The 23,705-nt window shown below is 44.7% G+C and overlaps 1 protein-coding gene across 3 annotated transcripts in view; it reads right to left on the bottom strand.

Moving 5' to 3' along the window:
* Positions 1 to 23,705, bottom strand: part of PDE8A (phosphodiesterase 8A) — a 182,263-nt gene that overhangs the window by 122,640 nt on the left and 35,918 nt on the right. For 2 of the 3 annotated variants that reach the window (XM_081170012.1, XM_081170011.1), the window contains exon 1: positions 22,497 to 23,360. The exons of the other annotated variant lie outside the window; for it this stretch is intronic. In XM_081170012.1, the coding sequence (XP_081026138.1) occupies positions 22,497 to 22,745 (249 nt within the window). In that variant the 5' untranslated portion in view covers positions 22,746 to 23,360. Of the gene's footprint in view, positions 1 to 22,496; positions 23,361 to 23,705 lie in introns of those variants that run through there. 3 annotated transcript variants of the gene reach the window in all.

The following is a 23,705-nucleotide window of genomic DNA, read 5'->3' as shown; positions in this document are numbered from 1 at the left end:
AGTCAAAAATCAAATCGTGTGTCGGAGAAGGGAAACCTGAAAAGAGGAAGTTGCTGCTTTCCTGCATTCTGCCTCAGGGTCTTACTGCCCACCCTCTCTGTTTCGTTGCTGTGTTTGCTCAAACGGAACAAAGAGCAGGGAAAGCCCCTCCCCTCCAGGCAAGCAGAGGGGAAAGCAGAGTGTCATTCCTTCTAATTCCTCTCCCTGCTCCTCGCAGGCAGCCAGAAAACATGCAGGTGGGAGAGAGGGAGAGAGAGGGCTGGCTTGGGTGGGGTGGGGGGACTTTTGCCTTTCTTTCTTTCTTTCTTTCTTTCTTTCCTCCCTCCCGTTAAATTCCTCTCCTGCATTCTTGTGCTCCTTGTCCCTTCTGTGTTTTTCTTCCCTCCCCACTTAAAATGCAGTTACAAAGCATGGATCCACATGGATCCTCAGGATCTCTGCATTGGGTCACCCCAAATTCACCATCAGATCACATAGCATGTCCATGGCTATAGCCTGCCCCCCCAAAATCACGCACCCACTGTTGCTTGGTGCTGCAATGGTGCAAAAACATGGTTACAGAGCATGGATCCACATGGATCCTCAGGATCTTTGCATTGGGGCACCCCAAATTCACCATCAGATCACATAGCATGTCCATGGCTACAGCCTGCCCCCCCCCCAAATCACGCACCCGCTGTTGCTTGGGGCTGCAATGCTGCAAAAACATGGTTACAAAGCATGGATCCACAGGGATTCTCAGGATTTTTGCATTGGGTCACCCCAAATTCACCATCAGATCATTTTTGCATTGGGTCACCCCAAATTCACCATCAGATCACATGTCTGTGGCCACAGCATGAAGCACAAAAATGATACATCCACTGTTTCATTCAGAATCCCCCCCCCTTGTTTTCCTCCTCTAAAAACGATGTGCGTGTTATGGTCAGGTGCGTGTTATAGAGCGAAAAATACGGTAATTAAAAGAAGACGTTTAGTTCAGGTTTATTAAATAACCACTCACCTATGCTGAGCAAAGAATTGTATTCTGGCAACCAAGACAGGAAGTTTGATAAAAGTTGGCTCACTCATTCTCAGGCCACAAAGTAACTACATATGGGATGTTAGGCAGACAAGCTGCTGTTGTTTTGTAAAGGAGGCTAAAAAAAGTTTGCAAACTTATTTGCAAGGCAGATTTAGTTGTCAAAAGACTAAAATAAAGCTCACATCCATCGATGAACTCAAATAAGAAGCAATGTTGTTAAACAGGTTTTTCTTTTTTTCATTAGAAACAGACGGGGCACATGCAAAAGCCAAAAATGTCTCATTTATAATAAAAAACAACAACACAAAACTTTCATATAACGGAGAGTGACACAGCTATGCAGATTTTTCCAAGGGAAAAAGAAAGGGGGTGGGGAGGATCCTGGGAGTTTTAATTTGAGACCAAAAGTTCAGCTCACAGCAGAGAAGGAAGATCTGGAAGAATGCACGCTTCAGATTTTGCTATTTAACTACGTCCTCTTCAGCTTCAGCAAATGTTCCTATCAGCCAGAATTTATGATGTGCCAAGGCTGCTTATTTCCCCAAAACTGAACAAGGAAAAGAGAGCCATAATAAATCAGTCAATTCCAGCCGCAACTGTCCAGGCAGCCTCACTCTCAACTGACACAGGAGAATACTGTGTCCTGCCCGTACCAGTTGCCAAGAATGTACATGTTACATTGACCAAATCGCCACGTGTTCTCCCTTGGCAACTCGCCACCTCCCCAACCCACACAACAAATGACTACTGCTGGTTTCACCGGGGCAGTCCTTCCAGTTATGCAGAGTTTGCACACCTGCATTGGAGTGCTGTGGTCAGCTAAAGGTAAAAAGGTAAAGGACCCCTAGACGGATACGTCCAGTCAAAGTCGACTATGGGGCTGCAGTGCTCATCTTGCTTTCAGCCGAGGGAGCCGGCGTTTGTACACAGACAGCTTTCCGGGACATGTGGCCAGCAAGACTAAACCGCTTCTGGTGCAACGGAACACAATGATGGAAACCAGAGCACATGGAAACGCCATTTACCTTCCCGCTAGAGCAGTGCCTATTTATCTACTTGCACTGGCGTGCTTTCGACCTGCTAGGTTGGCAGGAGCTGGGACAGAGCAACAGGAGCTCACCCCGTTGTGGGGATTCGAACGGCCGACCTTCCGAATGGCAAGCCCAAGAGGCTGAGTAGTTTAGACCACAGCGCCACCCACGTCCCATTACCTTGTTGTGGTCAAGGAGAGGTGCACACAACAAAGCTGTCCAGGCAGAAAGGGCCACACAGCTCAGTGGCAGCGAAAGTCAGCTCCCAGATTAAATCCCTGCCATCTCCAGTTTAAAATAAATATTTGTATTTCAGAATTAACACAATGAGATGCACACAAGACACTCTATTTCTATCTATCTCTATCTCTATGCAAGCAAAGGAAAGTTAAGAACCGTTATTAGCTTGCTATCTTCGTTTTCTTTCTTCAAAATGGAATCTCCTCTGTGGTGGCTTCCGGGTTATGGAATGAGTGTCCTACACATTCATTATATGTTTTCTGACAGTTGGTCAAGGCACACTTTTTTACCCAGGGCTTTGGCTGAGTGGATGTCTTCTCTTCTCCTGCACTGCTGTTCTCTGCTGCTGTTTTGCTACTTTCTGCCCGTGGGTGGTTTTGTGGTTTTATCTTACGAATTTACTGTACACTGTACTTATTTCAATGGCGACGTTTCTGTAACCCACCCTGGGAATATTTGGTGAAGGGTGGGCTAGAAGTAAAAGAAAGAAAGAAAGAGCATAAATAAATACCACCCATAACCAGAATTGGTTCCAGGACAGTTTGCACGATAAAATACAGTCATACCTCATGTTACGTCCGCTTCATGTTACGTTCTTTCAGGTTACATCCCGTGGCGACCCGGAAGTACTGGAAAGGGTTACTTCCGGGTTTTGATGCTCGTGCATGCGCAGAAGCGCAAAATGACATCATGCGCATGCACAGAAGTGGCGAATCGCAACCCGCGCATGCGCAAACGCGCCACTGCGGGTTGCGTTCTTTTCATGTTGCAAACGGGCCTCCAGAACGGATCCCGTTCGCAACCAGAGGTACCACTGTATGCAAATAATTAACTATATAATAATCAGGGGTTTTTTCAGCTGGAACTCACTGGAACTCAGTTCCAGCACCTCTCAGGTAGGCACCATTGCCATTATAAGAGAACAAGGGAGACGTTCATGGTGAGTTCTGACATCTCTTTTTCTAGAAAAACAGCACTGAGAAGGATAACCAGGTGACAGGTGATGAAAGACCTCTGGGCAGCACCTAGAGAACTGCTGCCAGTCAGATTAGATAGGACAAGGATAGATGGACCAAGAGCCTAGCCTGGTTTAGGGATGCTGGTGGAACCCACTCAAAATGGACTATCACACAGATTTCCTTTTGTCCAACCGTTTGACCCCTGTCATGGCACAGGCTCCTACTATGAATGCTTTCCACATTAGTTCTCTGCAATGCAAGTGCACGCTCTACATAAATAGATATGCAAATTGTTTTATGATGCGCCTTATTTACATAACTCACTCATCGTTAGAGCTTGCCTACGTGCACTGAGACTAAGAAGCCCCACTGAATTCAAGTGGTGTTGGAAGACAAACAGAATGCGTCCTTCAATATGCTCCTCCTGACATGGAAATAAGTGACCCAATAGTGAAGGGAGGGTATTTTCGTGTGTAAAATGAATAAAAGCTCCATTCATTCCTTCTAGTTAAAGGAGCATCAGGGAATGCAAAAAAACAAAAAATCAATTTACTGCTCATTTTCTTCATTTGAAGTGTGGCTGAGACAACAACCTGTACAGGAGGCCTGTACAACCTGCTGGTCTGAAATTTGCCAGGGACACATGGAAACCTTCCAAGTGTCCCTATTTTCCAGGGACAGTCCTGGATTTACAGAAGCCATCCCAGTTTCTGAATTGATCCCAGAATGCCCCGCTTTTCCTTAGGACAGGCATAAGCAAACTCGGCCCTCCAGTTGTTTTGGGACTACAACTCCCATCATCCCTAGCTAACAGGACCAGTGGTCAGGGATGATGGGAATTGTAGTCCCAAAACATCTGGAGGGCCCAGTTTGCCTATGCCTGCCTTAGAACATCCCTATTTCCATTGGATAAATGTTGCAGGGGATGGAGTTTGTGACCCTTGAGCCAAGGAGATAGGTAACTAGTCAACCTTTCGAAGATATCTGAAGGCATCCTGGTATAGGGAAGTTTTTAAACTATGGCCTTTCCCCTCAAACAATCCTGGAGGAAGTAGTTGCCAAAGGAAAAGACAGTAGACTCGCAGCCACCCATCCACCAGACCAAGCCCATATTTACAACCACATTTCTATAGGCGCTGCCACCACCTGGAAACCCATTAGGATAGGAGCAGTTGTTCTTTACCATTAAAACTGAATCAATCCATATTGAATTAAATAATAATGCGTTTTTTGCTTGACTTAGTTTTCCTTTGCAAATAAGCAGCAAATCAAAGATGCTTTTAACAATTCTTCACCAAGTACGTTTTATTACACCATATCACACAAACACACAGAGAGAAGATATCACAGAGCGAAGTCTTTTCTGGCAGAAGTTCAACAAAGTTAATGGATAGTTTAGGCCTTGCAAGAACTGAAGGAAATACCTTCGGGAAGCTGTAACATGCGATCATAACTGACAGATTTTCTACACAGCTTTGGAGAGAGTGGGGCAGAAATCACAGCTTGCTACAAGATGTGTCTGTACACACTCACACACAGAAGCAGCACTGGTGCCCAAACCAATACTTTTTTATAATAATAAAAAAGCACTTTTGAATATTCTGATTCTCTATTATATTTTCATTCCACAAAAGACAGAAAACCTAATGCAAACTTTCCCCCCCAATAACTTTTTTCTTCTCCACAGCTATTAATTTTTTTTCCTAGAGAACCAATCTCAATGTTAGTGTCGGGATTTGGGGTGTGTAAGTGAAAAGAAGATACAGCCTTTTTGGTTGTGTTGCGTATTGAGGGAAGTGGATTCAATCCTGTAGTGTTTACTTGTTACAAGTACCCTTAGCTCGTTAGGCCAAAGTACAGCCAATTGCTTCATCGAAATAACTGCAGCTTAGATGAGGCTGAGAAATCAGCATTTAAAACGAACGTGGGAAGAAGTGGTTTCAAAGGAGCAAAACATTTAGCCCAATCAGATACGCTCAAAAGTATGCTTTACTAAGCTCAAGAGAAAAATCCCAAGTGAGTGTGCATACAATCCCAGCCTCATTTATTCGTTTTATTCATTCATTTATTAAATTTATAAGCCGCTCTCCATCAGAAGGTCACAAGGCAGTTTACAATATAAAAACACAAAAATACATACCACAGTAACAAGCAATCACACACACACACAGTTAAAAGGCCTTAGATTGTTTAATTAGCCAATGGCCTGGGAGAAGAGGAATGTTTTTGCTTGGCACCTAAAGATCTGTAACGAAGGTGTCAGGCGAGCCTCCCCCGGGCGGGCATTCCGCAAATGGGGAGCCACCACAGAAAAGGCCCTGCTTCTCTCTTTCTGTCTTTTATTTATGTCTCACAATGTTTAGTGAAGAAATAATTATGTACTTTTTGAAAAAAGAAAAGAAAAGGTCCGTTCTCATGTTGCCAGCTTCCGGACCTCTTGTGGAGAAGGCACACAAAAATGGGTCTCAGATGCTGATCTCAGGGTCTGTAATAATCATTTTATTACAAATGGAGCTAGTTGTGGGCGATTCTGTGCATTTTGGTTTGTCGTGTCTCCTTATTTTTCAAATCATGCCGTTGCTATGACTTGGCTTCTTTTTTACAGTCCTTGTAAAACTGAACATCATTTTAGTGCAATGCTCCTAATATGCACCTTTTTTTGCACAGCAATTTCCTACTTTCCAATTCATTTTTGTACAATAAGCCCACAACTGACATGGGGGTTATGTTTCTGAGGATAGCGCCTAAAGCCAAAATCGTATATAGTCAAAATGCATTGGGGTTCAACGGCAGGTGGGATTGTCAAAATCTTTTTATCCCTGACGCCCACCCCCCCACCCCCAAATGTGCACAACTTTGATATGCGTAAGTTGTGGGCTTGCTATACATTCTTTTCTCTAATGTATACGTTTTTGTGGACATTTTGCCCTCGTACACCTATTTTGGGGCATGTTACATTACTGGAGAAATATATTGCAAAAGCACAAATTGTGAAGGATGGCTGTTTCTCATATTGTTTCAGAAAGTACAAATTAGGCAGGTTCACCCTGAAATGTGAACTGAGTCAAAATTAACCCCTATCACTAACTAGTTTAGAGCCATGAAATGAATTGCCAGACATTCAGTGTCAGGCAATACAGTCGTACCTTGGTTCTTAAGCTTAATCTGTTCCAGGAGTCCATTCAACTCCCGAAACTGTTCGAAAACCAAGGCGCGGCTTCCGATTGGCTGCAGGAGCTTCCTGCACTCAAGCGGAAGCAGCGTCGGACGTTCAGCTTCTAAAAATGTTTGCAAACCGGAACACTTACTTCCGGGTTTGCGGCATTCAGGAGCCAATTTGTTTGACAACTAAGCCGCTAGAGAACCAAGGTACCACTGGAAGGTTATTCAGAAGCAAGACCCATTAAGTTCAATGGGACTTAGTATCTAAAAGTGTGCTCAGGCTTCTTCTACAATACTTCCTTTTGGAGGGGGTGTGTGTTATTTTTCAGACCTGAGGTTTCACATAAAATGAATATTTTCCCATCATAATATTCCCCTGAGCACGAAGCATAACATGCTGATTTCACATTTTAACGCTGCATGCAACAGAAATAACAAAGTGCAGTTAGTAGCATAGTTTCTCGGTTGCTTCTCAGTTGTATGAACTGATCTTGGTCTAATCACAAATTTCACAAGGGGCACGTGTGAGCAGGCTATCTCAGCTAACTTGACAGTCCAAACCAGCCACTTTCTCTGGTATGGGGTAGTGATTCGGTGATTCCATCACACTCGGTACAACAAACGTAAAACCATCCACCACCAGCCCTCTGCCCTGTAATGTGGGCTTTTTGGAAACATTCCTTTAAAGTTTTCCACTGACCTAAATCAGCGGAGGGCAGATTTATCGCGTTAGACTTACACGAAGCAAACAAAGCTTCAAAAAGTATGTCGTGTTCATTTGACACACTGCATAAACATCTGGAACTGTTTCAATAGCCTGAAATTGTTGAAGTGACATTTGTGATTACCCAAAAAAGCAATGAAGTGCACTTCCTGCGGTTTACATGTTCTACTCAAAACTAATTCAAAAAATTATGTCAGGGATGAGGGACCCGTGGTCCTCCAGATGTTGTTGAATTACAGTTCCCATCATCCCTGATCATAGTTCATGCTATCTGCTGCTGGAGCCTGGAGTCCAGCAACATCTGTTTCCCAAAATTGGGTCTCCACCTGGGACTACAATTCCCATCGTCCCTGACCACTGGCTCTGCTAGCTAGGGATGATGGGAGTTGTAGTCCAAAAACAGCTGGAGTTTGGGAAACACTGATTGGGGGGGTCACACACTCCTCATCCCTGTTTTACTTGGAAATCAGTTTTATGGGAACACTCTTAAATATTATTGCATGCCACCCCAATTTCCAAGTAGTGCAAGATTCCAGGGGTTCCAAACACTTACCCAGAGTTTGGTTTGCTAAGACAGCGGAGAATGTTGTGTCTTTCTGATATTTGGTTTATTTACTCATATATACAACCTGAGCCTACAATGCAAGGGCTCACAGCATTAACATCCCAGAAGAGGTCTTGACTCTCCCATAGCCACAGCCTTGGATTGAAACAGAAATCAAGCATTTTTCTCACTCTTGGGCTTCCGCCTGCTTCCAGCCCAGGTCACAGACTCTCAACTCAAGTACTCAGCCTCCATTCAGTCCAGAATAAAACGCTGTGTGTACACAACCTCAGCCATCCTTTAGATTGGGGGAGGGGAGAAATGAGGAATCAACGTACTTTGTCGCAGTGAGCCTGAAGCTCATAAATATACGCACTTGTTAAACAACTAATTACAAAGTTAATTTTTAGATTTCGCCGCCGCCGCCGCATTCATCCCGGTTTCCCAACTTGAATTATATTGTGCTCAATATAATGTTAATGTTTTTATTAAACAAACCATTTCTAAAAGTGGCACATTTTCCACATAAAAACACAGTAGTGGGGAAATGTTCCATTCCACAACACTTTTCCCAAACAGAGGGAGACAGGAAAGTCCAAATAGCCAAGACCGGTAGGAATAAATTTCGTCAACCTCAATGTTAGGCTTTTACTACGCGTCATTTGCAGTGTAATCTTATGCATATTTCCTCGGATGTGAGCCCCACAGATTTAAACGGGGCTTATTCCCAGGTAAGTTGGATTGCAGCTACAGAGGTTTAAGAGAAGCCTTCTTGGTGAGAGGGTCCTATGGGTTCAAGAGGAGCTCTTCTTTATTACAGGGATGGGGAACTGGTGGCCCTCCAGATGTTGTAATGGCTGTCTTGCCAGAGTGGTGCATGCTCTAGTTATCTCCCGCTTGGACTACTGCAATGCACTCTACGTGGGGCAACCTTTGAAGGTGACCTGGAAACTGCAACTAATCCAGAATGTGGCAACTAGACTGGTGACTGGCAGCTGCCACCGAGACCATATAACACCGGTCCTGAAAGACCTACATTGGCTCCTGGTATGTTTCTGACCACAGTTCAAAGTGTTGGTGCTGACCTTTAAAGCCCTAAACCAGAAGGAGTGCCTCCACCCCTATCATTCAGCCTGGACACTGAGGTCCAGCTCCGAGGGCCTTCTGGCGGTTCTCTCCCTGCGAGAAGTGAAGCTACAGGGAACCAGGCAGAGGGCCTTCTCGATGGTGGCGCCTGCCCTGTGGAACAGCCTCCCGTCAGATGTCAAGGAAATAAACAACTACCTTACTTTTAGAAGACATCTGAAGGCAGCCTTGTTTTGGGAAGTTTTTAATGTTTGATGTTTTATCGTGTTTTTAATATTCTGTTAGGAGCCACCCAGAGTGGCTGGGGAAACCCAGCCAGATGGGCAGGGTATAATTATTATTATTATTATTATTATTATTATTATTATTATTATTAGCCACCAGGCTAAGTTCAACATGTAGGCACCAAAGGGCAAAACCTTATAGGGCTTGGCCCAGAATATCTAATAATAATAAATAATAATAAATTTTATTTATATCCTGCCCTCCCCAGCCGAAGCCGGGCTCAGGGCGGCTAACAACAATAAAACGACCATAACACCCCTTATATATCCATCCAATATATATCATAACACCCCTTATATATCAATCCAATAAACGACCATAACACCCCTTATATATCCATCCAATCACTACACTCTGCAGGAGAGAGTTTCTAGCACATACCATCACCTCTAGACATCTTTCCTGTACAAAATAGGAATGGGGTCATTAGTGTGGCAGTCCCTAAGCTTTGAATCGCCTTCTCATTACAAGACAGAAAAACACTATCACTATCATCTTTTCTGGAACCTACTGAAAACCTTCCTCCTTCAACGAGCCTTTTGTCATGGACTGCTTGGACGCAGAGGAATGCTGGGAGGAACCAGCAGGGGAATCACCAAAGGAGGAAGGCGCAGAGACAATGATTAGCGGTCAGAGGCAGAAGAGGGAGAAAACTGGGGGAAAGAGGTAACAGTGCTTAGTGACCGGGGAGAGTCTATGGCAGAGAGGAGTTCAGAATCAGAGGCAGAAGCTGAAGCAGGTGAATGGGAGGAGGAGGGAAGTCAAGAGAAAGGAATGAGTCAGGCTGATGAAGAGTCATGGGTGTCTCCTCCTCCTGCTACGACAAGCCACTGGTCTCTCGGAACTAGAAGAGGCATGAAGAGGGAGGAGAGGTTGGCTGCACACAGGTTCCAATTGTGTGGGGAAAGCCCTGGAGAGGGGAGGACGTAGACAGCTGTGGGTAGGTGTCTCAGGCTCTGGAACTGATGTTATTATTATTAATAATAATAATAATAATAATAATAATAATAATTATTATTATTATTATTATTATTATTATTATTTATTTATACATGGGCTCCATGATTACTGCAGATGGTGACAGCAGTCATGAAATTAAAGGACGCCTGCTTCTTGGGAGAAAAGCAATGACAAACCTAGACAGCATCTTAAAAAGCAGAGACATCACATTGCCAACAAAGGTCCGTATAGTTAAAGCCATGGTTTTCCCAGTAGTGATGTATGGAAGTGAGAGCTGGACCATAAAGAAGGCTGATCACCAAAGAATTGATGCTTTTGAATTATGGTGCTGGAGGAGACTCTTGAGAGTCCCATGGACTGCAAGAAGATCCAACCTATCCATTCTGAAGGAAATCAGCCCTGAGTGCTCACTGGAAGGACAGATCCTAAAGCTGAGGCTCCAATACTTTGGCCACCTCATGAGAAGAGAAGACTCCCTGGAAAAGACCCTGATGTTGGGAAAGAAGGAGAGAACAAGGAGAAGGGGACGACAGAGGACGAGATGGTTGGACAGTGTTCTCGAAGCTAAAAACATGAGTCTGACCAAACTGCGGGAGGCAGTGGAAGACAGGAATGCCTGGCGTGCTCTGGTCCATGGGGTCACGAAGAGTCGGACACGACTAAACGACTAAACAACAACCCCGCCCATCTGGCTGAGTTTCCCCAGCCACTCTGGGCAGCTCCCAATCGAGTGTTAAAAACAATACAGCATTAAATATGAAAAACCTCCCTAAACAGGGCTGCCTTCAGATGTCTTTTAAAAATAAGATAGCTGCTTATTTCCTTCACATCTGATGGGAGTGCGTTCCACAGGGCGGGTGCCACTACCGAGAAGGCCCTCTGTCTGGTTCCCTGTAACCTCACTTCTCAAAATGAGGGAACCGCCAGAAGGCCCTCAGCACTGGATCTGTGTCCGGGCTGAACGATGAAGGAAGACCACTGGGAATGATCTGCTCCACTCCTTAGGCCTGACACTCAACCAAGTCTTTGGAGCAGGGGTCGGCAACGTTTTCTGAGGCCAGTCCGGTCCAATCCTCGGCAGATCTCTCGATGGGCCAGAGCGTGTGCGCGCTCTCAAGCTATGCGTGTGCGCATGTGCACAGGCGCTTCTCCATCCTGGAAGTGAGCCGGAAATAGCGTGTACACATGCGTACTCTGGGTGAGGAGCACCCGTGCGCGTGCACACACGCTATTTCCAGCGGTCTTCCAACCCGGAAGTCGGTCCCCGCAGTGAGGGGGGAAATGGCGCTGCGGGGGGGGGGACACACAGAATCCCCACGCTAATCCACAGAACGGCTGTGGGCCGGTTCCAGGAAGCTTATGGGCCAGAACCAGCCCATGGGCCTTAGGTTGCTGACCTCTGCTTTGGAGCTCGTGTTTTGCTAATAACTCCACCTTTGAACTGCGTGGTTATTGACCGGCGCGCTCCTGTGACACCTGTGGAGTCTTGCGGCCTGCATCTTTATCAGATTTGAAATATGCATGCTTTTAATTGTTTTATTGTCGATCACTTTGGGACATTTCATGGGAAGCGATTCATAAATGAAACAAATGCTACTCAACTAAAACTCCCATCATTCCTGGCTATTGGCAAATGCTCGCTGAGGCTGATGGGAGTTGGAGTCTAACAACATCTGGAAGGCCATGGGCAAAGACATATCACATATGAAAAAAACAATCTTTTTATATGCAACAACAGCTGCCAAGGTAGTGATTGCTACTAAATGGAAATCTCAGGACATACCAACAAAGGAAGAGAGGATTTGTAAATTAAGTGAGTATATAGAATTGGCAAAATTAGCTTCAATTATCAGATATCAATCAAATCAAAAGTTAAGAAAGGAGTGGAAGTATTTCAAAGATTATATGTCAAAATATTGTTCTAAAAATGACATGTTAATAGGCTTAGAATAAAAAATGTAAGCAATAACATAACAAAGTAAAATAAGAATTTAACAAAAATAATTTATTATAGAATGCAAGGGGGGAAAGATAGAAAGAAATATAAAGAAGTCTAATTGCTGTGGAGGGAAGTAGAGGGTGGGTGATGGGTTTTATAAGTGTATAATTATGCAACTGTTGTAATTTCGATATTATATTTTATGTGAGGGAATCATTGGGAATTTTGGTTATTATGTATACATGTTAAGTTTCAATAAAGATATTTGGGGGGGGAATCTGGAAGGCCATGGGTCCCCCACCCTGATTTTCAGACATAGGTATTGTTATGTTAGTTTTCCTGGTTACACTCGCACTTCTGTCCTGGCTTCCAGCGTTCCTTTTACGCTGCATTGCACTATGTTGCACTATGGTCAATATATCACCATGTCAAGCTAAATTTAATTCACACCAGTGGACGGGGTGTGACACAGCAACTGATGCCATCGGACATGTCGCTCCCCTTTATCCACCCGCATGCTTCTGTTCCCCTCTGATTTACTCATGAAAAAGGCAGGAGAGGACTGTATGAGGAATATCACCCCAGATTTCATCACATGGCACGATCCACGAAAACCATGGGGAAATCACAGCACAAAATCACCACAATTTCCTAGGTTAACATGGTTGTAAATGGATTTCCCCCAGAAGCAATCAACATGGATTTCCAGAAGAGGATTTTATATCCCATGAAAAATCACACGTAACATGGAAATTATCAGGTAAGGAGATGTCAGGGACATGTGATGAAGTGTTATCTGAATGAAGCCCCTCACAAGCAACATCTCTGCCTTATAGCTTCGCATATTTCTTCGGATAAATTAAAAAAAATAAAATGTTTACTTCAGGTCAATATAAGTGGGGGGCGGGGAACTCTCTCTGCACTATGGTCAACCAAAAATGCAATAAAAAAAGCTGTCATCTCTCGTAGCAAAACATTTTGGCCTTAGAGACAGGCAGCAGGAGCACTGGGGAAAATTTAGAATGTCTCATTGTGGGAAGCCAAATCTTTGTGCAAGATGATTGACGTCAATGGAAATGGGAGGGAAAGGCTGAGAAGGGTTCAGAGCAATGACATCGGCTGCAAGGACAAAACAACCACAGTCAAGAAAAGGGAGGGTGGCTGATGTGGAAATAGAAAGAGTCGAGTGTGTCATAGATTCTCCCGCCCCAAAATGAACAGAAAGAGAGCCCCTTTTGGATCAGGCCAGAGGCCCATCCAGCCCACCATGCTGAGGGAGGTCTGTGGGAAGCCTGCAAGCAGCATTCGAACTCAAGAGCAGCTCTCCTGTGGTTTCCACCAACTGGTATTCAGAAGCATTGCTGCCTCTCAGCTGTGCAGTCAGAGCCTAGCCATTGTTTATAGCGTCCGCTGAGAGTTTCAAAGGAAGGACCTTATCAGTTCAAAGGACGGAATCTAGAGGTTCTACCCATCACCAGAACCACCTGTTTGCAGTGTTAGAAACTGAGATATGAAAGCTAGGAGCTAAAGGGCCTCTTAAACCTAGGTGATGGGCGCAACAATGGAATGTCTAGGCACTTTTTTTTAATAACAAGAATACAAAGCTGAAAATGAATGGACTGTAGCTAAAATATTATGTTCATTTTTTCAGTACTTCCCCTGCCCACCCCCCTAATATTCTTAAGAGGGTCTCTTCTCCAGTCTTCAGAGAGTACAGTGGTACCTCGGGTTACATACTCTTCAGGTTACATACGCTTCAGGTTACAGACTCCGCTAACCCAGAAATAGTACCTTGGATTAATAACTTTGCTTCAGGATGAGAACAGAAATCGGGCTCCAGCGGCCCAGCGGCAGCAGCAGGAGGCCCCTTTAGCTAAAGTGGTGCTTCAGGTTAAGAACAGTTTCAGGTTAAGAACGGACCTCCGGAACGAATTAAGTACTTAACCCGAGGTACCACTGTAGCTGGAAGTGGGGAGGCAGAAAAAGGTTCTCCTTTCCTTCCACTCTGCAGTTTTAATCTGAAATTTTAGACGCAGCACTACGCCCAGAGATGAGAAACGGCTCGCGCTAATGAAATTCCCTGTTGCAAAAGGCACCTAGAACAATGGGAGTTTCGAACACTGCCTGTTTGATCCATTTTTCAAAAAGGAGTGGCATATTTTGTGTGTGTGTGTGTGTGTGTGTGTGTGGTTAATCTGAATGCTGCAAACCAGGCTTTGCCTTCCAGATGTTACTGGACTACAACTCCCATCAGCCCCCAAAATACACCTGGAAGGCAACAGGTTGGCAAAAATTGGCCCTGGTTCATATCCTTGCTATGGACTGCTTACATCAGCTGATACTGATCTGACGACCTCTAGATACTTTGACGTGCAATTCCCATCCATCCCTGCCACAGCATTTCAGACGACAAGGAAAGAATTTCAGCTAAGCATTAAGAGGAAGTTTCTGATAGTATGAGCAGTTCAGTGAAAGAGCAGACAGCCTCCGAAGGTTTTTAAACAGAGGCTGAACCGTCACCAATTATGTCCCATTGTCAGGAGGCGGAGCTAGATGAGCACAGGGTTTAAAGGGATCTTAGAGTCTAACACTGAATCTCAGCAAAGTTTGCTACACTTTTCATTGGTGCTATATAAAGACAAGCGCACCCAGCCTCTCCACGTATCACCTTTACACCTGCAGTCCTGGTGACACTGGGATTTATTTTATTAGTGAATCTGCCACCCATTTTTGCCACTTTTGTTGTCATGCCCAAGTAATTAACTCTGTGCCTACCAATCCCAAAATCCCACAGTTCAAATTAAAATAACATTGGGGGTAAGTAGGTGTGAGGCATCCCATTCGCCCTGGTAATGAGTCAAATTTATGAAGACTGCATACGGACATACCATCAGGATTTCAGTCATCATGCAATTCTGTAAGAACATCGAAAGTTGCCTTGTACCTGACCTAACTTTCAGCCACCTGGACCACCACTATCAGGCACATGGACACGGAGCAATGGATCCAAACTACAAGAAAGAAGATTCCACCTAAACATTAGGAAGAACTTCCTGACAGTAAGAGCTGTTCGACAGTGGAATTTGCTGCCAAGGAGTGTGGTGGAGTCTCCTTCTTTGGAGGTCATTAAGCAGAGGCTTGACAACCATATGTCAGGAGTGCTCTGATGGTGTTTCCTACTTGGCAGGGGGTTGGACTCGATGGCCCTTGTGGTCTCTTCCAACTCTATGATTCTATGATTCTATGACATCACAGAATGCATGATTTAATTTACGGGATTTCTGACAACAGGGATAGGAAGCGGCTTGCTTGCTCAGACCAGCGAGGAAGCCCGACCCACAACCATTCGTGGACGAGAATGGAGAATTGCATCACATGCTAGTGAACTCAGGTCCCACAATTAAAGTTGGTTCGGAACTTTTGCATGACAGATGTGTTCCCTCACCCGAAAAAAGGGAAGAAATTGGACTTCTTGGGATCAAGGAAATGACGGGAAATGCGACACAAAGGGTGGAGACGTATAACTTTGTCACACCTCCCTACAAACAAATCAGAATGAATGCTCACAAAAACAGGTACAGTGGTACCTTGGGTTAAGTACTTAATTCTTTCCGGAGATCCGTTCTTAACCTGAAACTGTTCTTAACCTGAAGCACCACTTTAGCTAATGGGGCCTCCTGCTGCTGCCGCACCACCAGAACACGGTTTCTGTTCTCATCCTGAGGTAAAGTTCTTAACCCGAGGAACTATTTCTGGGTTAGCAGAGTCTGTAACCTGAAGCGTATGTAACCCGAGTTACCACTGTAATCTGAAAGCAGCTTCCTCACATCTTTGCTAGATAGCTGTTCTTTTGGTTTTACCACACTAGAGAGCCAGTAGCAGGAGTGTTGGACTAGGAAACCAAATCCCCACATGGCCACAAAGGTCACAGGGTGACTTTGGGCCAGTCGTTGCCTCTCAGCCTAACCTACTTTGCAGGCTTGTTGTGGGGATGAAACGAGGAGGGACAGAAGCCATTCTGCCCCCTTGAGCTCCCTGGAGTAAAATGTGGGATAAGGGTAAAGGGACCCCTGACCATTAGGTCCAGTCATGGACGACTCTGGGGTTGCGGTGCTCATCTCACTTTATTGGCTGAGGGAGCCGGCATACAGCTTCCGGGTCATGTGGCCAGCATGACTAAGCCGCTTCTGGCGAACCAGAGCAGCGCACGGAAACACCGTTTACCTTCCCGCCAGAGCGGTACCTATTTATCTACTTGCACTTTGATGTGCTTTCAAACTGCTAGGTTGGCAGGAGCAGGGACCGAGCAACGGGAGCTCACCCCGTCGCGGGGATTCTAACTGCTGACCTTCTGATCGGCAAGCCCTAGGCTCTGTGGTTTAGACCACAGCGCCAAAATGTGGGATAGAAATGCAGTAATAATTAAATTGAATCTTTATAGCCAGCGCGAAGGTAAAATAAAAGACTGCACTTTAGTGGGGAAATATATATTTGACTGGGGAGCCAGATCACGTCGATCCAGTCTAACCTGGCTTTCACGATGCCAAGAACGACAGTGCCAAAGACATTTACACACCTGGCGGTCTAATGTGTGCCATTTGGATTTCACCATGTGTCAAGAGAACAGACGATTGCAGCAGGAAGGCTGTCGAAGTGGCAGAGTGCCTGCTTTATATATGCGCAAGGTCCCAGGTTCAGTCTTTGACGCGGCAAGTCGGAAGAGTCAGGTAGCAGGTGACAGGGGAAAAAGATGCCGCTTGAGACTCTGCAGACCCATTTTTTTCTGTGTATTAAAATACAGTGGTACCTTGGGTTAAGTACTTAATTCGTTCTGGAGGTCCGTTCTTAACCTGAAACACCACTTTAGCTAATGGGGCCTCCTGTTGCCGCTGCACCACCAGAGCATGATTTCTGTTCTCATCCTGAAGCAAAGTTCTTAACCTGAAGCACTATTTCTGGGTTAGCGGAGTCTGCAACCTGAAGTGTATGTAGCCTGAAGCGTGTGTAACCTGAGGTACCACTGTAGAAACTTGACTGATGCATGGACCAAACCCAAATAAGCTGTTCCTTGTTAACCTTGAATGATTTTATTTTTTAAAATAAATTATTTTTTTAAAAAAATAATTATTTATTTTTAAAAATAATTAAATAGGTTAGATATCGTCATGTTGGGGAGGGCCCTCCGCAGGCCGGTCTATGGACGAGCGCTCAGACAGAGAGGACGCCTTCCTGACCCCACACTTGACATTTTGGTTCCCGGCCGTTCACGGCGAAATATTAATAATAATAGGCCTTGCTATTAGAGTATTAATATTATGAGCTTTTTAAAAATGAAATAAAATAAAGGTTATGAAGTTACATGGAACAGCATTCATATTGCAATGACAATGTGCATTTAAAAAACACAGCCACCCTTCCATTTGGTCTGGGATAGATTCTCTGACAACAGACACATCAAATTAATAGATACAGAATAAGTCACAATCCCTGGCTCACATATGTTATTTATGCACTCCTTCTCTTTTTATGGCTCAAGTTATTGCACGGGTTCTGCCAGGTTTTAAAGCCAAATCATTGTGCTGGTTCCCCACGAAAGCTCATGGCACAATAAATTTGTCCCGTCTTTCAGGTGCCACAAGACCCTTTGTTCTTTTTTACTTTTCAGCTGTTGGTGACATGGCAAACAGCAGGAGATGAGGCTGCGACTCCTTTCACTGATGCATGCAGTCAAGTTAGACACCGTCGTGTACATTATATGTCAACTGCAGCGAAAAGGAGCACAACGTGAATGCAGTACAGAATAAAGAGCAAACTCATTTTATGCACCATTCATAAATAAATAAAGCCCACACTCTCCTACTTAGCTCATGAGTAAAACCCATTCTGTTTAAAGAGAGGAGAGGAAAGGAGTAGAGTATGTTAGCCTTGCTTGTTCTCGTCAAAGAACCGACATGAGGTATCATCTCTGGAGATTCAAGGTTTAATCAATTAACCAATCTTATTTAAAGGTAGAGGTAAAGGGACCCCTGACCATTAGGTCCAGTCGTGACCGAATCTGGGGTTGCAGCGCTCATCTTGCTTTATTGGCCAAGGGAGCCGGCGTATAGCTTCTGGGTCATGTGGCCAGCATGACTAAGCCACTTCTGGAGAACCAGAGCAGCACAAAGAAACGCCGTTTTCCTTCCCGCCGGAGCGGTACCTATTTATCTACTTGCACTTTGGCGTGCTTTCGAACTGCTAGGTTGGCAGGAGCAGGGACCGAGCAATGAGAGCTCAACCCGTTACGGGGATTCAAACCGCCAACCTTCTGATCAGCAAGTCCTAGGCTCTGTGGTTTAACCCACAGCACCACCCGCGTCCCATCTTATTTAAAAGGTGCTCCCAATTCATCAGGCAGCATATATAGATATAGACATACCATATTTACTCGAATGTAATGCGCACCTTTTTTTGGCCAAATCACATTGCAAAAATTAGGGTGCGCATTAGATATGATGGCGCATCAGATTCGATTGCAAACTTGAAAAACACCGCTGGCATGGCAAATACCTTCTTGGTTTCAAGGTTTTGAAAACTGAGGCACGCATTAGATTTGATGGCGCATCAGATTCGCGTAAATACGGTAGTCATAGAATCGTAAAATTGTAGAGTGGATCATCTAATCCAACCCCCTGCAATATAGGAGTATGTAAATTGTCCCATTCGGGGATCGAACCTGCAACCTCTGGTGAACTACATCCCCCATCATCCCTGACTAGGTTCCCTATCTCTGCCTTAAATCCATTAAGAAGTAGTATCTTGAATTCAGACTGAAATCAACCAGAGAGCCCCTTCTAAATTTTACTGCAAGATTACAGTCTCTGCTAATTCACACCACACATTTAAAGCACATTAAGTGCACATGACCACCCCCCACCTACCCAAATAATCATGGAGACTATAGTTTCAGTGAACTACAATTCCCAGTGAGATAGCAAACCACATTTCCCATGATACTTTAGAGGAAAGCCATTTGCTGTGGAGTGATATGCTTTAAATGTGTGGTGCGCATCTGCCCTGGTGATCTTTGCAATCTTTAAAACGGTTAAATCCTCAATCCTATACTGAATAAGAGAGGTGGCGGGTGAGAATTAAACACACATTTCAGAGTTTTGGGGTCGTATACCTAATTTGATTTCATTTACCACAGTGGTTGCAATTTCACCATTCGACTTGGAAATAGTACAAGAGATAAAGATGTTTTATGCAACGTTTATAATATATAAGTCCACCCCACCCATTGCTCACTCAACTGTATGTCTGTCATATATCAATATTTGCTATCTTTTCTTCTTTCTTCATATATTTGAAGGCTTATAGGAAAAGTGAGTAAAACTGAGACAAAAATACATTTCAAAAGTCACCTACACACAACTATATTACTTCTCCGTTAAGAGCTTCTCGTGATCACTCAGTGACCAGCCATGAAAAGCAAAAATGCTAAGAGATGCCACACAAATCCTTAGCGATCTCGCAAGAAGCCTGAGAACTATTTTATCCCCTCAATAAATAAACAAATGAATAAGAAAAAAATATTGACCCTTTCACATGCCAAGATCAGAGTTTGCAACACATGAATCTTAGGCTTAAGTTCTGATCAACCTCATTGGCATAGAGGATTGCCGCTCTGGCCCTACACATTTACTCAGAAGCAAGTACAACTGTGTTTGATGGGGTTTACTCAGTTGCAGCGGATCAGAGCCTTGCTTAAAAGTCACAACAAATCCACACTGATTTAATCGGAACTTAATTCCATGGAAGCGTGATCCCTGAGACTGGATCACCTAATGTTTTTTGCTTTACGTACTTTAACGCTAGGGATGTGGGTGGCGCTGTGGGTTAAACCACAGAGCCTAGGGCTTGCTGATCAGAAGGTCGGCGGTTCGAATCCCCGTGACAGGGTGAGCTCCCTTTGCTCGGTCCCAGCTCCTGCCCACCTAGCAGTTTGAAAGCACGCCAGTGCAAGTAGATAAATAGGTACCACTCCGGCGGGAAGATAAACAGTGTTTCCATGTGCTGCTCTGGTTCGCCAGAAGCAGCTTAGTCATGCTGGCCACATGACCCGGAAGCTGTATGCCAGTTCCCTCGGCTAATAAAGCAAGATGAGCGCCGCAACCCCAGAGTCAGCCACGACTAGACCTAATGGTCAGGGGTCCCTTTACCTTTACTTTAAAGCTGGTTTTGGCAGTGGAGGGGTGGGGCTTCAGTTTTGATTACGTACAGCAGAGCAGTCTTAGAAACTCAAGATATACAAGCTAGGTGCCAAAGAGCACCTTAAACCTAGGTTGTGAGAGCCGCAACGGAATGTCTACTCGCCAGGGGATTGGACTAAATGACAAGATGTCCCTTTCCAAGGCTCAATTCTATGATCTCAACAACATTGCTTGACTGTGGCCAACAATTCACTTGGCCCGGTATGCAAGAGGGAGAAAAACACACAGTGGAAATCGAAAGGCAGAGGTTTTAAAACTGTGGTTGCCATAGGAGTCAACTCCTAGAGGCCTAGGTGCTTTAGTCCCCCCCCCCAAAAAAAAATATTTGAGGGAGCTGCCCCCCCCCCCCCGTTGATGAGCATTGCCATTTAAATTGTGTCGTGTGGTCGATTATGAAAGGCAGGGCTTACCTAGGACACCCCCCCCCCGTTTTATTCAAGTTGGCACCCCTAGTGACCACCAACCAAGTACCCAGAAATCTCCATGTAGTCGCAACTGGTCCCACACCAGTAGCTAAATGCACCTGGTGCCTGGGAAATTTTGAACACTGCAGGAGAGGAGCTGGGCATGAGGATTTTAGCCATTCCACACACACACACTTTGCTCAACATAAAACCAGCCACCTGGCTCGTCCTACATGGGAAAAAGCAACAGGCTTTACATTTAGACAATGCTTTTTTTCCTGGGGGGACGCAGCGGTACACATACCCCTAAACATTTTGTGAATCTAAGTCTGGCCTCATTGATGGGCAGTATTTCAATATGAGGAGGAAAATGAGAGTACCCCTTAAAAAAAAAATTAAGAAAAAAGCACTGCATTTAGGTTTCATAATCTAAGCTTACCACCTTCTTCCTCCCTTCCTAGTATGCACACCTAGAATTAAAATCAGTACGTAATTTCACGGACATCTCTAGCTCTTGATTTGTTTTATTGCAACTGATCATTGCAACAGAATACCCTAAAGTATGAAAACACACAAGGGGATGTTGACAGCAAATGGTCCCTACAGAATTGCCTGGTAAACAAACCACCTAGACTTCAGCAAACAGCTTGAAGCAGTTGAAATTAAGACAGTTTGCATCTTCATTCACACGTTAAATCCAGTTCAATGCAGCACCCAGGCTGCTCAGTTTAGCTCAAATACAACCAAGTTCTAATATCTGCTTAGTTTAGATCACCGTTTCCCCTAGGCCTGAGTTGAGGCCAGTTTCTTTACCTGATCTACCTGTCAGGGCTGTTGCAGGTATAAAAATGGGACACAGCTGTATACGCCACCCTGAGCACTTTGGCGAAAAGGTGAGGTATATATTAAATAAGCTTTTAAAAAGTGAATAATAAGGTTTCACTGAAATCAAGTATTCACTGAAATCAATATTTCAAGCTTTAGTATAATTCATTTTATTATTTTGAGCATAGCAGTTTAACTGGGCTGTAAACCTTGAACAGGGCAGGCATTAGTACGTCTATTTTGATCCTTAAAAATATTTATTTTCTTAGTTGAGTCAATATTCCTAGTGCCTTTTTGTCTTTCGGTTCTTGTGGGATGACCTTTGTGGTTTTGATTACCCTAATCCTAAACAAACTTGCTTGTAAATTCTACATAGTGAATTCACCTGGAACATCTTACAATAGGCAACCACACATTTATTGCAAAAATCCAACCGGGTTTTTACAGGTTTCCCCTTCTGACCACCTTTATAGTTAACCTTGGTGAATTTTGTTCCTGGTCTGCACACGAACGCTCACAAATCCTTGCAAAAGTTCAGAAGGCCAGCGTCCTCTGTGTTCGTTTGCGTGTGAAAAAAATCAGTGTCTTAAATCAACAGTTCTAATCCATTATGTTTCAGGTCGGGGAGGAGGGGTTTAAAAACAAACTTTTGCTTAAATCCACAAAAACTTGGTAACTTAAAAGGGGCCAGGGGGTGGCAGGGATAAAATAAGAATAGCTTTGCTACTGTGACATTCTTACACTACTAGACACATGCAGGCCCAAGAAAGTTCAAACAATATAAAATTGGCATATATAGATAGATAGATTTTCTGCACCTCTTGCTACAGGGCAGAGAGTGTAACCCTTAAAACTTAATTCTGTTTGCAAAAGGATGAATGGGGGGGGGAGATAAATAACTCCGCTAAAGTAGCCATTTTCAGATAAACAGGTCCCCAACCAACCTAAACCAACTCCACAGACGGGCCAATATCCTGTTCGATATATCTATCAATAAGAGAAAAGTACAGGAACCCACAAGGCGTCCCCCTTCCACCAAACGACTCGACTTTTTCCATTACCTTAACACTGGATCTGCTGGTGCGAGACTCTCCCTCCATGTTGTCCTGTTTGTCTTTCTTGGAAGGATTAGTCCTCAACTTGTACGTCGAGGTGTTGGAAGATTTAATGAATAATCCAGACACAGGGTTGCCTTGCTGTTGTTGTTGCTGCTGCTGCTGCTGCGACGACGAGTTCGAGTCCTCCGTCTCTTTGCTACTGTGATAAACCACCCTGCTGTCTGAGATGTGGATGCTGGGAGCGCAGCCCATGGTGGCGGTTTCAAGCCGCTAGTGCTCAAGATTACCTCGTCTCCTTTTTCTCTTTTCCCCCTTTCCTCTTTTACTCTTGGGAAAACGGGCTCCTTGGTGACTCCTTTCTCTTAATAGTTCGTATCTGGTTCCTGATCCACGGCTTCACTCCACATCGTCAGCTGTTCCTTAGGCAGAAACCCCAAACCCAAAGGCGCATGGCTGGTGGCGGATGAGAAATTGGGGTGGGGGGCGCGCGGAGGGGCTTTCCCTCCCTTCTTCTTTTTGACCCTACAAAACTGATTGTCTTGATGATCTCAACCTCAGAAAGCGGGTTAAAAAGAAGGACTGGAGGGAGCAGCGTTTAACTGGCAAACCCCACCACCACCAAAAAAAAGTCAGTTGAAAGAGGGGGGGCAGAGAGATAGAAAATTGGGGGAAATCCCCAGCCCCCCTCCTCAGTCTTCCTGTTTAATTAGAAGCCAGATCCATGCCAGAATGTACTAATTCTCGGCTCCCTCCTTAAAACCTCCAAAAAAAGAGAGAAGTATTTCCCCCCACGTTTGTATTCCTAGTGTATTGCAAATTACATCGAAGTAGGTGGGGGCTCTCCCCCCCAGCCCTACCCTTCCACACCCCAAGCCCCCCCCCCCGCCTCCAGGCCCCCCACAAGTGGGTCGGATATTGCCTTCCACCCAAAAGATTAAAATAAATCAGTTCCCAAGTGGGGCTTCCTGGACGGGGGGTGGGGGCGAATAAAGCCCCCTCTGATGTTATCGTGGGAACCTCATGAAGGGCCCATCAAATTCACATTCCTAGCCAAACGCTTCCCCCTCCTCTTCCTCCACCACCTCTTTCGCAACAGCTGCGCTTGAAAACCTGGAAACGCGTTACGGACATTCACACGTTACTTCCTCTCTTTTCTTCGGAAAGGGCTTCTCTTCCGGACTAACTCTTCTTCCTGGAAGGTTAGGGTTAAAA

This window comes from Podarcis bocagei (assembly GCF_964188305.1).
Source record: "Podarcis bocagei genome assembly, chromosome: 14".
Lineage (NCBI taxonomy): Eukaryota > Metazoa > Chordata > Lepidosauria > Squamata > Lacertidae > Podarcis > Podarcis bocagei.
This window is presented reverse-complemented; position numbering and strand designations above follow the sequence as displayed.